Below are 20,167 nucleotides of genomic sequence, written 5' to 3'. Positions count from 1 at the left end.
AATTAGTTAATTCCTTTTGAGTGTTCTTCTACTAAATAATAATTATGCGCATTAATTGAAATCTAAAGAGGGTTTTTTTTTTTTTTTTTTAACGGGAAATCTAATTAAAGAGTTATAAAGGCTGTTTAATTAAAACACATGTTGTCTTACTAGAGTGGTGCCCGCACGTTGCAGCGGCGACGGTCTATAACTCTTTAGACACCGTAACGGTTTATAGCGTTCGGTTTACTTTCATGAAATGCGTCAATGCAGGATCTAACCGTATATATCATTCTAAAAATAAGTCGCGGATTAGGTGAAAAAAATAATGAATTGCAAACACTAACAATGAAAAATAACAACTTATAATTGTAACGGAAGAGACCAGGGCAATTAAAAAAATAAATAGTCAACGATTAAAATTTAATACAAATATACAAATGACATAATTGGTTCGTAATTTCGTGAGTTATAAAAAGGTAATTATTGTTTAAATATTTTGTAATATAAGCTATGACAATTAAGATGTTTTTTGTTATCCGTAACAATACCTTCAGCAATAAGAGTTAATGAGGATTTTATAATAATAAGGGTTTTAGGTAATTGTGGTTTTTTTTTATTAAGGGTAATTTCAGAATTCTAGGTATAAGGTGTGTGGAGTTAGTTTAAATATAGAGGGTATATTAGGTAATTTAAAGGTAGAGAGTTAAATGGGGTAGGGGTAATTTGTTTATATAGGTAGTATAAATATAGATTAATATATCTTCGATCGACTTCATAATATCACTTGACATATAAATTTCATATTTAATCACATAACATATGATACTATATATCTTTTATTTTGCAATTTTAACTAATGGAATTATTGTTTTGATGTATTTAACAGGTCGTACAACCTTTACTGTACAATTTGTTATTTCTCGTCTTATATCTTCATGTTAGGTCTTTTGTTTGTTCGTCAAAGTAGAAGGACATTACACGACGATAAAAAAAAATGCTTATTTTGAAAATAATGATCTGCTTATGATCATAGCCATTGTTGAAGTTTGTGTGGCGGAATTGACAGCTTTGATATTGATTTATACAAACTACCGCGGATACTCACAAATAAGCCTATGGAATCGTTGCACGACCTACTTAAAGCGTATTGGTTACATCTCAGCAGTTCTAGCAGCTATTTCGGTTGGTATGGTATTGTGTGTATCCCCCAAGTTCAACTGGATCGGGCTATTAGTCGGATGTATAATCTCTGGGCTAATGCTTGCAATTTGTTATTGGGCTGAACGTATCGTGAACAACGATGATGATTACTGTATCAATCCCACTTTCGCAGGAGTGGTAGTACTAACATAGTGCTTCTTTTGGTGTTATTTGTACCCATGGTCCCCAAGGATCTCGACTGGATTATAAATGGATCGATATTGTCATTCTTTGTTATTATTACGATGTATAACTGCGTATAATAAGAAAACCAAGGAGGAGGAAAGTGCCCATTCGCAAAGACACAATAGCCCAAGAAGGAATTGAAGGCCCATTTGCATTACTAGGAAACCAGCCCGTTTCGTACATTAATTAGTTACTCGTATTTTTCTTAATTTTTTACATGTTTTGTTTACTGCACTTTTGTAGGAAGTAGTTGGCTAACATAAGGACATGGATGATGAATCTTGTCATTAATTAGCATGTTTAAATACTGTGTTTTGCATTAATATAGAAAATCCCCGGTAAAAATCTCTTGTTGTCTCTGTGTTTTGCATTAATTAGCATTATACTTGAAGGGAAGGATGGTATCTTTCTATATGCCCATATGAGTGCTGTAAAATTTGAAACTGAATCCGAGTGACAGACTTGATCCCCATATGAAAACTTGCTCTTGAATACTATAGTAATTAATTATACTTCAACGCCACCACTCAACATTTCATGACTATATAGGAACGCACGTGAATTTGGCAAATATGTTCGATACATTGAATGTCCAATGTGTCATTGCAAGGTTAAGATTCATGGATAATATTGCAGCATCAGCTTGAATTTGAGATGGTTTGAGGTCTCCAAAGTTAAAAAGATATGCGACCCAGTTCAAACTGTGAATCTAAGCATCACATACACTTGTATTGCACTAGTTTCATTATTGAAGCTCCGGATGGCTCAAAACGGCCATCTTTTAACATGCGTCTAATCCGTGATACTTCACTTTAAATATATGGACACACTATCGACTCTATGTTTTTGAAGGAGTGAAGGACAAATAATCATCATCATCAGTAACTCAGTATCCAACGAGTTCTCTTATAAATACAATAAACTATATATGTCCCTTTGGCTAAGATTGATTACATGCCCGAATATACACAAATGTGACAGGAAGGGCAAAGCTTAAGAAAGTAAGGCCCTTGACAACTATTAAGGGTAAACAAGAATTAATGAGAACATCAAGATATATGTCATGCCTGTCAAATCCTGCCAACTATCTCTAGTAAGTAAGTTCACTTACACATGGAGCTTATGTTGAAAATCCCTTTCTAGCTTAGGTTGATATGTACATCCACCATTGATAGAAAGCATACCCATATACCATTGCGTAAATAATTGTTCTCATAGGATAGAACCTAAACCTGTTAAAAACACAAAGGATAACTTTAAGTGTCACAATTATATCTATAATGTATTTCTGTTTCAACAGTGACAAAATAGAAAGATGTTAAAGAGTAATGGGAGAGTTAAGCCGACTTTATCCAGATGGGGACTCATGGGGTTGATCTAGACCTACTATAGATCACTTAAAGTAGTGATACGTACACCTAAATGTGTAGATTCAAAAGGGCCTTTTGCTTAATGCTATTCGAGGTAGCTCAACAACTAAGAGGTGATGGATTCAAATCTCATTAAGAACAAATGTACGAGTTTTGTGTGGTAAACTGGTATGACCCAAACAACATCAATGACAATGGAATGGCAATTGCATTCATTGATGTTCCTTTTCCCATTTTTAAGTTCTCCCTCTGAATTGAGTATTCTAGGTATTCTAGTTTCACTTAGGACTTAAAACATGTTCTTTCAAAAAAAAAAATTCACAGAAAGTGTTAATTATGGATATTCAAGCATACCATACTAGGTATCAACTCGTTGATATTTTAAACTGCTTAAGTTGTTGGATGTTGTTTTATTGTAGAAGTTTATTTTCGATATGCAAAATATTTAATAATTAGAAATCAATCTATTAATATATGGAGTGGTACCCGTTAACTATGGAGTTTGGGCTCATATATATGTATAGTTGAGAGACGTGAGTTGGAGCCTTAGGGATGTCCAAATCATGTGGGTACTAAGTGAAGGTATTTCGCCGACATTAAAAACCTTATGGGGCGATCATGATGGGGATCCAATATGGTTCCGGGTTAGGGTTCCTTCCTTTACCCTTTTTTTCAAATATTAATCAGAGCATGTGATATCATCTTTCATTATATATGACTTTTAGAGAGAAAGAAGCTAATGACAGTGACGAAATGGATGGATCATGCATGTGTCAATTTTGAATGTTATAAACATTTGGATATACTTTGTACATGTCACAAATCTTTGACTTACAACCTATTTCAGTCCATCTGGAAGTGAAAAATCCAAATTGATTCAAGTGTCAATTTTACATGTGAAATGTAACGGATATAGGAATTGATTTATAGGCGTAAACAACTTTCAGTTCAGGGTCTAAAGCGAAAGTATTTAACAGTTTATTGAGTTTGTTACTTTTCTAGTTGGAATGACGGTTATATTATTGTATGCGTATATATACATTTGTAATGAATAGAGTAGTGTTCGATTGATTCATATAAAAAAAAATTTCAATTGTCAATATAGCTCTTCAAGACTCTATATCGACTATTGAGAAAAAGAAATGATATAAATTAATCGAACACTATATACAAATCCAGAAATATAACCATTATTTCGATGCCTAATAACAAACTCAACAAAGTAGTGAATAGTTTAACTTTGGATCTTGAACTAAGAGCTGTTTGACACTTATAACCCAATTCTTATCACTATTACATTTCACATGTTACATGTATTGAAATAGATTAATATCATTGGGCTTCACTTAACGTGTATAAAAACTATACCTTTCCATATCAAAAGTCCACCTCTTGAATTTTATGACAAGTGTACAACTATTTAATGCATCTTAAGGAAAGCCCTTAGGCCTTCATTTACACTTTCATATCAAAAGTCCACCTCCTAAATTTTATGGTAAATGTATAATGCACCTTAATAAAAGCCCTTAGGGTTTCACTGAATCACCTTCAAAATTCTAATAAGCTTTTATCCAAATATATTATCGAAACACTTTCAAAAGGTTAACAACTTTAAGATAGCACAAATAAGCTATCAAGCCCCTTAAAAAGCTATTGACCTCCTTAATAAGTTGGATCAGATTCAAATTAAGAGATTAAGAAGTAAACATAAATGCAACAAAAGTTGGAAGTTGAAGTCAGTTAGTGCCAGATATATTGCATATAAATTTCAGAAAACCATCATGGAGACACATAGGCTTAAACTAAAAGAGTTGAAAGAGAAGGTGAAAAACGACTTAAAGGTTACGCAAATGGTAACATACAAGCTAGTATTATGAACGAGTCAAGAACCATCCCCGTTAAAATCGGAAGTAGCACCGTACTAACCTCGGGTGCAACATTTAGACAAAAGTTGCCTACAAGAGTACAAGAAAGCAACAAAACGACATCCAGAAATAGTGCTTACTGTCATTGTACTGAAACTTATGAGAAATATGGTTATTTAGATGAATTTTGTAATGGAATTTATGAGAACATAGTTATTTTAATGACTTCTGAAATTATGATGTTGCTGCTATGTGTGTGGGGCTTCAATATTTGTTGGTTAAGAAAAGTATAAAAGATGTTACGGTCACCATCGGAATTAGTTACACTTGAGGCAATACGGTTTGTGTGCTAATGTGTTTGTGCAGCAAACATTTTTCTAGTTGAATATTATTAGATAAGATGCCATGTTGGACTCTAAAATCTTAGTCAGCAATACAGTCATTCAAGGAATGGCAAAATTGCACCTATGTATTAGTTGTAGTGGCAGATAAGGCCTTATAAAAAAAGGAGTGGCAAAATAACTCTTTTCATGTATTTAGAGTGTTAAATTTGCCCTTTTAACCTAAAAACATATAACATGTTACTTTAAACTTTTTCACCTTTTTAACCAAAGGATAGTGAACTTGGTGAAATGTTTTCACGAGACGTCTCAGGTTTGAACTTCACTAGTTAAACGTCATAAGGGATACCTTTTTCAGACCAAATATCATTCTTTACAAGTATATAGAAAAGAGAAAACCTCCCCTGCCTTATTCCTTGAACATTAGAATTTAAAAAAAAAAAAAACAAAATTACTCCATAGTAATTCGCTCTCACACACAAATACAAAAATTACTCCATTTAATTTCTTGGTTCTTAAGTTTTTAGAAGAGTAAAACACACAACAAAAAATGGTACAGATAGATTCAAAGCTACTGAAATAAAATAAAATAATATGCAAGAAAATTGAGAACCTGGATGGAGGGGGAGGTATGTGAGGAGGATGTAGAGGGACAGACAAAGGTGAAGTCCATTGAGAAACAGGACGATCAAAGAATTCCCAATCAGGAAGAATAATTCCGCATATACCAAACATTCCAAATATATATGTAACACATGTTTTTTTCCATGAATGTGTGTATAATCCTGTTACAACCATTATCATAGCTAAACATACTAAACATCTCCTTAGACCTGAATCATCCGCCATATATATATAATATATTATATTATATATATATATTTATGTTATATTTATTATATGTATAAATGGCTAAAAAGCATCAATATAATTTGGGGGAGAAGTGTTTGGGAGTTTAGTCTAAAAGATCATTTGTCACATTGAAATTATGAGAAGGTGGTGGTTGGGTGGTACCATAAATGCGTTCTTTGTTTCTTTCTTGCACTTCTCCATTAACGGTGACATGTAAGACTTTTATATTATTATTATTATTATTAAGGAAAAATGAATAGACCAAAGTCTAGGTGTGATATACTAATTTTTTTAATATATTTTTAATAAATAAATATTTAGGTTTTCAAAAATTTATGATTTAAAAATTAATATACGTGTGTTTCACAGTTAAACTTAGTTACCTAACAGCTTTATATAATCATCCTCACATTATTATTATTATTATTATTATTATTATTATTATTATTATTACAAGAGCAAGTACCTGCGCGTTGCGGCGGTAAGATGGTGGGGTGATACCTAGGTCATAGAGTATGATAGGTTATAGGAGTTGATATGTCATAGAGTATCATAGTCAAATGCCTTAGCCGTACGGGCTCCGCCCTCAGATTTAAAAATTTGTCGAAAGTATATCGAATGACATCTCTAATAAAAGAGTATGAAATTTTAAGAACACCCATACAATTTTTATAATTTATTTGAGATAAAAGATTTTGAATGAATTGGAGGAATAAATGATTTATGGAGGAGAGGAAAAAAAGATGATTGGTTGAGATTTAAAGAGAGAGAAAGGGTATGATAGTTATTTTAGATAAATATAGAATAGATAGGAGGGGCATTTTGGGAAGTACTTAAAATTAATATTGAAAATTTCAAGTTCAATGTTGAAAATCTAAGAAAAATCTGTTTTATAATAGAGTATAGATTATTATTATTATTATTATTATTATTATTATTATTATTATTATTATTATTATTATTATTATTATTATTATTATAAACATCACTTCCATCAAAAATTAAGAGAATTTCAAGAAATTAATAGGAACTCGAGATATTACCTGGGCTCTTACTCCTCTAACTATAGCAAAAAAATTCTATTATTATTATTATTAGTAGTAGTAGTATTATCTTTTTTTTAAAAAAATAAACACCATTTCTATTAGAAATTAATAGAATTTACAAGAAATTAGTAGGAACACGGGATATTATGTATATTTAGACAAAAATGATTTAAAAAATGTCATTATTTTTGATGAATGTATCACAACATAAAAGTTTTATAGCTAAGTAGTTAATTATATAAGAAATAATGTACAGTTGTGGTAAATCTATTTAAAAAAAAGTGATACTCGTATCATTATTATGTAGGAGTGGATTATTGGAGGTTGAGAGGGTGCATGTGTGGTTCGAACTCCACATACTGCTCAATTGAATGTGACTGTGATGTTTCGAATGTTAAATACTAACTCGTTGTTTAAAAAAAATATATCACTCCTCAAAAATTATAGACCTCATGTTGAAAAGTTACATATTTGATATATGCAAAATGATCAATATACCTTTTCACCTAAATCTATAATTTATTCTTTAAGATAAATATACTATCTTATTTACTTCAGTTAGTTATACTACTTGCCACCTACCACCATAATCAGTCGTCGCCACCATCAACAACAATGCAACATTGTGCGAGTATCCTACTAGTATTAATATATGTATTTTCAAAAATGGACGTCATAAAATTTATATTTTATTAACTTGAATTACCATTTCCAAAAGGTTGAAATATTGATACTATCATATTTAGGGACGATTTTACTATGGGGGCAGCAGGGTCAGCTGCCCCCACCAGTTGTCTCCACTCCAATTTTTGTACAATGTAAATTTCTAAAAATTAATTGGCATATTTTTAAATTTTTTCTAAAAGTAAGGAAAAATAAATAAGCAAACAAACAAATATTATCTTTGTTGTCATACGCATATTTTCTAAAAGTCATTGGTCATCAAAATATTAATTTTGAGATAGATTTATTTTATTTGGATAATAAAAAAACTTGAGTTGTTTTAGTAATTTTCAATAGAAAAAATAAAGAAAGTTTAAAGAAAAAGCTTTCTTTGTTTATGTATGTAAAACTGTGTAATACATTAATAGTGTAACTGTCTGTGGAAAAACTATTTTCTTTCAAATTATTATATATATATTTATCACAAAAAACCAGTTATAATAATTATAATAGTTATGTAGGAAAGATATATATAAGCTAGTTATTTCATAAAATGTTGTATCTTTCAGATTTCATGCATTATGGTTTACATTTTCATTTAATAAGACATAGTCTGTCATGTGTGATCTATATATATTAAAAAAAATTGGTAGTTTTTAAATATAAGTGTTACATCCGGTGTGAGGAACAAATTCTTTTGATGGTCAATTTTCTATTCCCGAATTAGGGCCTAATTCTTTTGCATTATCGGATACGACTCTAATAAGTATAACAAACTTTTAAAATTGCCCTTCATACAAAAAATTCTGGCTCCATTTCTGAATTTAAATTGGATAAAATTAGTGCATGATATAACTTGTATAACATATCATAATATTGATCGGTTTTGGTTTGATATATTTTGAAATAAGGGATATCAATTTGGTTTAAGATTTAGACAAAACCGGACTAGACTCGTCCGTGAATACCCTAGTTCCAAAATGGTAGTTGATATAGCTTTTGTTATAAATGGTGTATATTTTTATACTTTAGATTGTTAAAGTTATAACTTTATTGAAACCAACAAAGCTGATGTTAATAACTGGCAATTTTTATATGTATGTATTTTGTTAAATATGTATATCCTTAGATACAAATTTACATAAAATATAAACTAGATTAATACCCGGTCGGTGACCGGGTAACCATGTAAGCTTATCTTGTATAATTTTAGATAACATATAGAGTCTAGTTATTATTAAGATTGTCAATATTTGACCTTACCCAAAATTTGACTTGAAACTGAATCCAAAAACTGGATTAAGGTTGTGAAATATCGACTCCGGTAACTCGTTAATTTGGTGTTTTTTTTTTTTTTTTTTTTTTTTTTGCTTTTTGGGTTAAAAGTTGAACCTGTCAATTCAAAAATATTTAAATTTATATAACTTTTTATTAGGTCAACCCAACAATTTAATTGATTCACATCTCACAACTCATTTGTCTTGAAATCAACCCGCCAACCCATATAATATGAGATCAACTTACCAACTCATTCGGTGTATAAATTGTTAGAAGATGTATTTTTAAAAAATGTGTAGTTTTGACTTTGATAAACAAATTTTTTGTTTTATAATATTGATATTTTTTAGTGTTATAAATAGTATTTACAACTTATAAAGATAAAATTTTACTAAATTATTTTAAAAATTTTCATCATTTAAAATGAAGCTTATTATGATATATTGAACATAAATTTTATCAAATATCCCCGAAGGGACAATTGAGCATAAAGTCATGACAAACTTTAATATATGTTTAACCGAACCAGAAATCCATATTCGGGTTGGATATTTTACCCGAAATTTTTTTTACACTAACTTAATATACTTAGTCTTGACCCTTTTGACTCGCTTGACTCAATACTAAACCATTTGATATGCCAATCTATCTAACTCAACAATAATGTTGTTTGACTTAGTTGACCTAAAATAAACTCATCTAACCCAAAATCAACCTATTTGACTTCTCAACCCATTAATATATGTGTTAATCGGTAACATGGGGCACTCATCTAGGTTAAAAATTTTCACCTGTAATTTTTGTTATGTTAGAGTAAGAGATTTTCAACCCGTCACCCCGACAAATGTCGATCTAAATACCAGTAAAATGTTATACATAGAATTAAGTGTCCCATAAATTTGATTTTCAATTGTTATGTACAATACGTACATAATGCGTTATCTATAATCCAACGACTATAAATAGCAAAGTTTTTTTTATATACTTCAATGAATTAATATTTATAAGGTAAAATTTAAAAGCTTTCTTTTTAAAAAAAACTATTTACTCATACATACATCTCTATCTCTATAACTAAAGGGAAGTGATATTTGTACCACTTCTTCTGATAAATGTACCACAACTGTGCAGTGTTAACTTGTACAGTTAGCTATACAGCTTGTACAGTGTGGTACACATATAAAGATTTGTGGTACGAATATCACTTTCCTTAACTAAAAGAGGATTGTCATGACATCATCATTTTATAAAAAATAATTTATTTGTCACCTATTTTAGTTCTTTTTTATTACTTTACTTATAATGTCATAAACATTTTCCTTTTTGAAATTTATTTGCATTTTTATTTTTGTTATTTTTATGAACTTTTGAGTTCTATCATATAAATAATTTTGTCATAACAGATTTTTAAATTATCCATATATTATGCGGGTTAAGAAGCTAATTATAAAAGATATTATTTCGAGTTTATAAATACCGTTAGAATGTCGCAACTTCTATGACGAAGGTAAGTTTTTATAAAACTTTTATTAATATGCTTGTTTTGAACTCAAGTTAATTAGCTAACTAATTAACTAAGTTTAAAGTAATAACTTCTTTAGGGAAAAAAAAATCAAGCAGTAGTTTCGATTAGAAAGAAAATAAGTTTGATTTTTAATTTTAGTGTAAAAGCATATTACTTTTTCATCTTTTTATTTGAAATTTTGACATATTAAATTGAAATGAACTTGTTGTGCTTTTTAATTCGTAATAATATGAATAGATAGAAGATATAATAATAATCATCTATTTTGGGCTTTTGTATCCATGTTATTTGTGGTATGGACTACACTCTTTTGAAAATAGTTTGCATGTAGTAAATAATTACCATAATTACAAGAGTATACATTTAAGTTAATTATAATAAGATAGTTACTATATATAATAAGTTAAAGTTGACTTTTAATTTAGATGACCAAGATTAAAAGTTAATCTTATTTTCGATGGTTAGGATTAAAAGTTTATTTGATTTTTTTTCCTCAGCTCTACCTGCAATCTACCAATATATATATAACTTGGTCCTAAATTATTTTATGAATAAACAAGGACCGTTAGATGAGTTCAAACTTTTAATTATAACCCTTAGATCAAAATAATTGTATTATTGTCAAATTTATTATTAAGTAACACGACATTAGTCCTTCTATTTTACATAATAAGTCAAAACATTATATACAAATATTATTTAATGTACTTATTTATCACCTAATAAGTAATGTTTTTATTTATACAAGTTTCTATTCGGCAATTATTTTAGATATATATATTACATTGATAATGCTTACTTACAATTTACGAATAGTTTGTCTTCCGAATTTATTAACATAAACATTAAGTAATAACAGCTTTACAACATTATCATATCATTCATTATAGGAGTACAGTATGTGAAGTTAGTTTTTATTATTATTATTAGTACTAATAATGTAGTTCAAAGTTACATGTACAATAACACGTTTTGAAAAAAAAAATAATATTTGTTTATGTATTATTAGAGGCTAAAATCGTATCTGTGCAATGCACCGGATAGATGGTCTTTTACATATGATTTTTTTAATAGCATTATGTTAAAATCAAAATTTCAGGATTTTTTTAAATATGACTGCTAACATTTTTTTAGACCGACAAGGTCCTAAATTCTTTTATGGATAAATAATGACAGTTAGAGGACTTTAAACTTTGATTAAAATAATGGTATTATTACCAAATTTATTATTAGGTAAACACGGTATCAGTCCATCTAATTTATGTATTTAGACAAAATATAACCTTATGTATTAAATTAAATAATATTAATATATAAAAATAATAAAGCATCTATATCTTTTTGTTTTTTTTGTACAAATCTAACATCATATTTTTTAATGTAATGTTATTATTAAATAAGTTAATATTGTATACTATCTATGAAGCTTAATAAATATATAACTATATTTGTATGTTTTTTTTTCCATACAACCTAACTAGATTATTACCCGCGCAATATGCGAGAAATATATATAATTATTAAATTAATAACATGTTAAATTTTTATAATATTATAAGCTGACAAATATATGATCAGGTAAGAATTAAACCACTAAAAAATAATGCCATTTTTTATACAAAATCAAGGACCGTTGGATGACTTCAAACTTCAGTTACAACTCCTAAATCAAAATAATGCCATTTTTTCAGATTAATTATTAAGTAAACACAACATTAGTCCTTCTACTTTATATATTTAAACAAAATATAACCTTATTAATTTAAATTATACACAATTGTTTTATGTCGTTCACACACATTTATATTATAGGAGCATCTCAATAAGTATGGATGATAACGCTTTATTATTTAAACCATATGATAACTGTTCCTTAATACACGGTATAAACATAAGTTTTCATTTTAACATAATTAATAATTACTTAGTAGGTGTTTGGGGTTGTGTTTGTAAAATACATTTTGCTAATAAAAACTGCGTTTTAAAAAAACATGTCCAATCTATTTTACCAAAATTACCTTTTGCCTCTATGAAAAATCGAATAATCAATTTTCTTAACCAAACACTTTTTCATTATTTTGTGTATGCAAACACAATAATTAGATAATCTTTTCAAGATGCATTTCTAAACACCTTTTTAGTTTATCAAATATAGCTTTTATAATAATAATATTATATATCATCTTTATGCATATTAAAATAATAGTTTGATATGTTCAAAGAATACTACCACACAATTATTTGTATCATATAAAATTTTAAAAATTCTATAAAAGAAAAAACTACAAATACATAAGCTACAAATATCGATACAATGGTAATTTTACTTTTAAAAGTTCAAAAAAAATAAAAAAATAATTATAAACACAAAACATATACTTTTTAAGGCTAAAAACCTTAAAAGAGAAAATCTAAACTTGAGTTCTTAAATGGTGAAAAAAAAATCATAATTTTAATTGAGAAATTGATATATTTGATACCTTGTAAAAAGATGATTTTTATCTATTAAAAAAAAGTATTAAAAGTTTGTTTGAGAGTAATTAAATGAATATTAGAGATAAGTGTAGTCCTTCAATATTGCAATATAAGGTTATTAAACTGCGTGAAAGATTATAAAAAAAAACTAATATATTTACGTGATTTAAAGAGAAGGTTAATCTATATTTAGTTCTTAATTATATTTCGCTAAATAAATCAGGTTATCTTGAATTTTAAACTATCACTTAATACAATAATTTTAAGTTTTAGTAATTGTATATGAAAACATGAAATCATGAAATTTTCTGTCTTTTTTTTTTCTCTATATATATTTAGACATATCTTAACTTTGATTGTAAATGCAATAATTTTCAATGAAACTTTGCTTATTTGTAAATTAACTCATTTTAGCAAGATATTAATTTACATCTTCTGCATCATGATACTAATTAATTTATTTTTAACATTTTTTTATTTTTCAATTTACAATATCACAAAACGATAAAATGTTATTAATTCAATATAATATCTCACGTATTACGCGGAACAATAATCTAGTATATATATATATATATATATATAATGTACATTAAATATAAACTAAGTTCTAATAGTTTAATGAAAGAAACTTTTAAGAACGCAATGAATGCAAATATCATAAACAAGGGCGAAAGGTTAGACCTTAAAAAGTCACCGAAGAGCAGTTCTTCTAGAATAAATTTGTGTCTTTAAAATTAAAAGGTTTTGATGAAACAAAAACTATAACTGTTTTCTTAATACATTTGTCATAAAATTTAAAAGTCGAGTTTTTAACTTAAAAATGTACGATTTTTAATTTAACATTATCTAAATTAAATTTTGAATAAAAAGATGAAAATCTTCAATTTAGGGGGAGGGAGTCAGAGAGCTCAACCCTCTCAACCTTCAATTTTATCCAATCAAATTACTCCACCTCATTTCAACCCTTCAACCTTTTTTCAACCTTTTTTCAACATTTTTTTAGTGGCATCCGAAACTCCCAACCTTTTCTTCACATTTTAATAATTTATCCTTAACTTTATAAACTTTACATAACTAACCCTTTTTAATTTATAACTTTTATTAATAGCCAAATATTACATAACACTTAAAAACATTACATTTTAAAAGTAAAAACATACACGTACGTAATAAAAACACACAATGCATAACTTAAAAAAAAAAAACATAACTACTCTTGATTCTCATCATCGTTGATTGACATATTTCATAATCCACGGTACGCGCGTTCGTTGAGCCACCACTTATCGTGTTCCGGGCATTTGACTTCATCCGTTGTTTTGTCTTCCCCGCAATTGTCGTGGTACAATTCGGCCCAAGTGCATTGGTCACCCAGCGTGTGACCCGCCTGAAAAACATCATTGACCACCCCCTTCACCCTCTTGATCTCATCCTGCAGAAACAAAGAATATGTCTCTTCGTGCTTCGAGACCTTGCGGCCTGGTGCTTCTATAATAGCAACATGTTGCTCGCATTGTCGTCTTTTCTTGCGTAGGTAACCCAGGACCCTGGAGAGATCAGTTTGAAGGAGGGTGTCCTCTTTGATATCGGTCATGATTCGTGTTTTCATCTCATCTTCGGTCAGATGAGGTCGGTGACCATTGTGTTTTGATGATGATGACGCCATTTGGTTAAAATGAGTGAGTGACTTTGTAAAAGAATGAAATTTAGAGTTGATGATGAATCTAAATTGTGCTGTAAGTTTCTATTTATAGAGTGACAATCCAGGTAGCCGTTCAGGGACTATAAGTGTAAATGTTTTTGAATTTTTGGTCGTTTAAGGGGCTAAAAGTGTAAATATTTTGAATTCAAATGTTAAAGGGACTGAAAGTGTAAATACTAGGACCTTATAAAAGATTTCAGATCAAAACTCAAACTTCTATATATCTGAAATGGCTTTTTCATCAAATGCCCTAACCGAAAACCACCAATGACTTTCGATCAAGTGAATGACAGTATCATGGCTGATATCCTCGACCACCGAAGGTTCAAAGAGGAACTTGTTGCCGTTGGTCAAAAACTAAAGGCGAAGAGGCAATGATGTAAAAAAGAAATCGATTATATACAAACCGGACATTGTACTAATCTTGAGTGTCAATACTTTCTTTATTTGCAAGGTAAGATCGACAAGATTGAAAAAACTATGGAAGAACTTGCCGATGAGGTCATCAACTTGAACCATTTGATCATAAATGCCGAAACAGTTTACGAACAAAAAAATAAGTGTTCAATATGTTGTAATGTTAAGTACTTTTAATTATGTTGTAATGTACTCTTTTAAATAATAAAATGTCATTTTAAGAATTTATATGAAGTGTGTGTTGTGTTTTTGGGAGTTTAAATGGGTAAAATATATAAGAAAATAAAAAAAATAAAGAACTTTCATATACTTGCCACTTCTGGCCCCTGGCTTCCTCTTTCTTCCCCTCCTAGTCCTCCAACGGTCAAAAGAAGTTTCACCAACTTGTCACTTCTGGCCCTTTCTTCTCCAACTCTCGGCGAGCTCCCATCTCGCCCGACCCAGTTCGCGCTCAACTCGCCAGACTTGCAGCCGAAGCTCTCCAGCTCTCTCGCAACTCGCTCCCATCTCCCTCAACCCTCTCCTTCGGCTCCCTCCCCCTTACAATAAATGAAATCGTGTTTGTTATGCGAAGGGTGGTTTTCAATCATGCTAAAAATTGGCAAACTTTTATCCAATGGATATTTGACATGTCAAGTATGTTAATCCATTCAAATTCATGCCAAAATGTAAAAGGTAGTTGACAACCATGTCAAATTTCGACACACATGCCAAAAACATTTTTTTAAACGGTTCATTATCAACCGTTAGCCAATGGTCACTTCAATTGGCATATCCGTTCCAATTTGCATTGCCAATGTCGCTTGCCGATCAGTACTAAAAGTAAATGGTAGGGGCAGTGGTCCAATTTGTCACCCTCTTCAACCTTTATCTAATTAATTTTTCTTTGTCCAACTTACGATTTTTTTTCTTAAAAACAATTAAAAAAATACATTAATTGCTCATTTTGTTAAACTATTTAGTCAATTAACATTGAAACACTTTTCAAGTTAAAATTTGTTTTAATACGAAACAGGAGGCGATACCAGGAAAAAATCTCAGAGGGGACAAAATTAAAAAATCCGTGAAATATAAATATAAAAGGGGTCAAAGTGTCAAAAACATATAAGAAATTTTTTAAAATCGATGAAAACTTTGAAAATACATGACAAAATCTAAATTTTGAGGGTGGGCAATTGCCCCCCATGTGGTACCGCCCATGTGACTTCTATAATTATGCTTAATTTTTAGTAACTTTGATTTGCCACACATTATTGTTCAACATGCGTCTTTCTACCCTGGTGGCATGGTATGTGAGTGGCTCGAAAAACGGCAAAATGGTTTATCGCATAAATCTTTTGTGGTTATGTGAGAAAAATATCTAACTTAATGAAGGCAATTACGCTTTAACAATTAAGGTATGCATATTTTATATGAATCATGCTAATTAAGAAAACATAGGAACGGGTTCCACATATGTCTGAGTGATGATCAATACGAGTTGTTAAAGAACGGTTACAAGGCTTATCGGATGGTGGCAAAGTTGATCCTGTGGAGGCTAACCCTTTGGATGCGAGATCTTCTGAAAAGCGACCACCCATTTGGATACAATGCTAATGACTATTCAGGAGGAAAGGAGTGTACAGGAAATGAGCTACTTGCCTGGGTAAAAGCTGCTGAATTCGTCCGGTTTAAAAAAGGAGTGTTTTCTCTGCAACGTGTGGGTCATGGAATTTTACAAGTAAAATTGTCCCTTAATCCCTTATGAATTCACAGAAGTCTCTGAAAATCTCATCATTCATGTTAACTGTTAAATGATGCTAAAACTTCGTACAAAACTTCGAGCAGATAATACTGAAGTGCGGACGTTATGGTGTGAGACTGTGAGATACCATCTGATTAATAAGTCTAACCGCCATTCCACCAATTAATCATACTGTTAACTACTTCCACATAAATACGTAAAACAGAATAGGATATGTAAAGTAGAATAATCTTAGTTTTTCATGGTTTGTATAAAACTGATTTGACTCTTGAATAACCAGAATCATTGTTTTGTTACATCAAACACCCCTAAACTGTCAAAAAAAAAAAATAATCCATACAAAAATAACAATATCTACTATCTAGACACAAATCAAATATAGATCATCAATTAGAACGGATAAATATTTAATTTAAGCATTTTGCCTACAACAACAAAGTTTAATAGAGTAGTAGTACGAAGCAAGTAGATGAGGATAAGAAAGAACGATACTTCACCTGCAATGCGCTCATAAATAAGACGTTCTTGGAATTCTATATGTCAACTAAATATAAAAACATACACAAGTTCCAAGTAGCAGTTGTCTTACTTCGCCATAGCATAACTTTGTACTTCATGTTAGTCTCTTCTGCTCTCAACACATTGACCAGACAATCACATCCCACTCTAAAAGCCTGCAGGATTCAAAAAGATCCACAAAAATTGGCATTCCATAGAAATCTTAGATATAGTTGGTGACGAACCAATATATTTATGAAGATATACGATCAGATGCCAGAGACAATTTAAGTCGGTCATAAACCATTTCTTTTACAGTTTACAGAGAAATAAAATCACAAGCTTTAGTTCACAACTGTACAAGAGAATAAGGGTGAAGACACAAGAGACTTTATCTTTTACACTTTTAACTTAGATCTTTTTGAGCGTCTGGATTTTCTTATATCTACTATGTATGTGTAGGAATTTCACATGTTATGAGATAATAATTTCTTTCTTTTACAGTCAAGTGTAAAGGAGATAAAGAACAAGTTACGCAAAATGGAAAAGATGGAAAATTTATACCTATCTATGCACTTCAGGAACGTGACCGTGAACGCACAAATTCTTCTAGTCTGTCCCAAACATCAAGTGCAGCAGCTCTATCCTGGTGCCTTTTGTTCTTGCTTATCTAATCATTGAAGGTGAAACAGGTTAAAAACGGTTAGAACAAGTGAACAACACACAAATAATAGATACAAGTAAATCCAAAAGCTCAAAGTCATTTCAGCTAATCTCACCGATATGATTTTCACATTCCATTGTTTCACATTCTTTGCTGACTCAACACTGTCATCCTCAAAACGCATGTAAAATCCAAGAACTGTAAATAATAACTCAGAATTAATATTATCTACACAAATAATATATTGAGCAAAAAACTAGAACAGAGCAACAAATGTAAAAAGCCACATACTTTTATTGAAAATCTCAACATGATCCTTAAAAGGCCAATCTTTAAACTGCCATTCTTTCCCCAAGACAAAAACCGCCACAACTCTACTCCATTCCTCTGCCTTCAACGCAGCCGGTTTATCCCTGACCTCATAAGCCGTCACAACTCTATCTCTACTACTAAACTTCTTCAAAACCGTCACACACTCTGGTTTCGGCCCTTGCATCTGTTTCATCTTCACATCCGTCGGTATAAAAACCCCATCTTCCAAAAACTCCTTCACATTATAAATCGTAATCAACGTCTGCGAAGCAGACGGCACCAAAATAATCGGCACCCCGTCACCAATCTTACTCCCTTTCATCATCTTCCCTCTCGGCGTCCCTTCCATCATCCCCAACATCAAATCATCCCCAACCCTACTTTTCGCAACCAACCCGTCTTTCCGTTGCTGCAACTCCTCCTTCTGCTTTTCCTCGTCTCTCTTACTCGCAGCCGTTAACACACTATAAAAATCCCTATGCCTACATTCCAAAACACTCTCTCTATCCCTCAACGGCCGTTCCATTTCCTTAACTAAATCCAACGGCCTTTTACGCCTATTTTCACTCTCATCCCTCTCATTATTAACACTATCATCATAACTATCAAAACCGACACCGTAAATATTACTATTATTAATATCCGGGGCAGGTACATTCAAATTATAATCAGACGGCAGGAATTCGATAGCGTCGGTTGAGCTAACCCTACCTTGTAAGTAATCAATTAAGGGCTTTCTATCTAATAAAGTGACAGCAGGGATTTTATGCGTGCCGGCGTTACGGATATAATCGTGATGCTTAATATTGAGATTTTGAATAAAGTAAACTAGGGTTTCGAGAGTGTATAAATTACCTTGTTTTGATCTGTATGCAGTTTCGATAGTGCAGGGGAAGGAGAGTGTTGAGCTGAATCTGTACTCGTTTCCGACTCGGACGATTTTGTCTAATGATTTTTGGATTGTCATCTCCCGAAGTGCTGTTAATGGATCCATTGTGGGTTTTTTTTTTTTTTTCTGACTCAACTCAGTTTCAGGTCTTGTTTGGTTTTCTTATTTTTATCAGGTAGGGATATATAGATGCAGTATATGTTTTGATTTTAGCACGTGAACAGTCGAAATAATTGTATTTTCTCCGATAAACAATCATCCCTTTTGCTTTCAAATAAGTCAAAAGAGCCGGGTTTCTTTGGCTATCCAATAGAAAGACCATCTTACGAATCACATGGCCCCAATGAAATAGCTTTAATTTGTAACTTTTCTTTGAATGTTTCTCCGAGCTTTATATGTATATCCTAGTTTCTCGCTAGATTTCATATTAATAAAAATTCCAATTTTAATGTTTTTTTTTAAAAAAAAAACCTTAATCTTTTTATTTATTTATATTTATTTTTAAATTAACCTCACGAGCTTTCGAGTAGGCTAGTTGATGTCCGAGCTCAACCCGAAATTCTACTCAAGTAGCTTGAGCTCGGCTCCACTTAGACCGAGTTAATTTTGAACAACTTGCGAGTCGATGTCGGATAACTCACGAACTTTCTCGTTGCATTGACACCCTAACTTATGCCCAATGGGGTTGGTGGACCATGGTAAGGTCTTAAGAGAATCCAATTGGGTTCGAATTTTAACAATAACAAAGAAAAGTATCATCCTAAAAGATGATTTACAACCATAATGTCAAACCTTGAAAGGAATAAGTAAATCTCTACTCCCTTATAAAGTAAAAGACCCCTTTTTATTTTTATTAATTTATGTCTTTGATTTACCAGAATTGTCCTTAACATTTTATCTATCTACATTCCTTTATACAATTATCACACCGCCCATTTTTAGAAATAGATACACAATAATTACATACACAATTATTAAATTACCCTTAATAAACTACCACTATGGAAAAAGTTTTTATTAAATACCAAATTTGCCCTTAATGAATTAATTTACAGTCTAAACCTTTATTTCAATAATTAACACTTTAATTCCTTATCTTCTAAAAAATTTTCACTATCACAATTACATCAACCTACACCACTTAACACCGCCACC

General features: G+C 30.6%; 2 protein-coding genes across 2 annotated transcripts; both read right to left on the bottom strand.

Moving 5' to 3' along the window:
• Positions 1 to 2,227: 2,227 nt before the first annotated feature.
• On the bottom strand, positions 2,228 to 5,920 carry LOC122579627 (signal peptidase complex-like protein DTM1). The gene is made up of 2 exons (XM_043751833.1): positions 5,558 to 5,920; positions 2,228 to 2,600 (listed from the first exon to the last, which is right to left on the bottom strand). The coding sequence occupies exons 1-2, from the start codon at positions 5,791 to 5,793 to the stop codon at positions 2,513 to 2,515; spliced, it is 324 nt and encodes a 107-aa protein (XP_043607768.1). The 5' UTR covers positions 5,794 to 5,920; the 3' UTR covers positions 2,228 to 2,512.
• An 11,091-nt stretch (positions 5,921 to 17,011) lies between these two features.
• On the bottom strand, positions 17,012 to 19,176 carry LOC122578589 (protein CDC73 homolog). Its single transcript, XM_043750572.1, has 4 exons — positions 18,103 to 19,176; positions 17,927 to 18,009; positions 17,712 to 17,817; positions 17,012 to 17,323 (listed from the first exon to the last, which is right to left on the bottom strand). The coding sequence occupies exons 1-3, from the start codon at positions 19,115 to 19,117 to the stop codon at positions 17,725 to 17,727; spliced, it is 1,191 nt and encodes a 396-aa protein (XP_043606507.1). The 5' UTR covers positions 19,118 to 19,176; the 3' UTR covers positions 17,012 to 17,323; positions 17,712 to 17,724.
• Between the last annotated feature and the right edge of the window lie 991 nt (positions 19,177 to 20,167).

This window comes from Erigeron canadensis, chromosome 8, assembly GCF_010389155.1.
Source record: "Erigeron canadensis isolate Cc75 chromosome 8, C_canadensis_v1, whole genome shotgun sequence".
In the NCBI taxonomy this organism is placed as follows: domain Eukaryota; kingdom Viridiplantae; phylum Streptophyta; class Magnoliopsida; order Asterales; family Asteraceae; genus Erigeron; species Erigeron canadensis.
The sequence above is the reverse complement of the archived record's forward strand: the minus strand, read 5'-3'. Positions and strand labels throughout refer to the sequence as shown.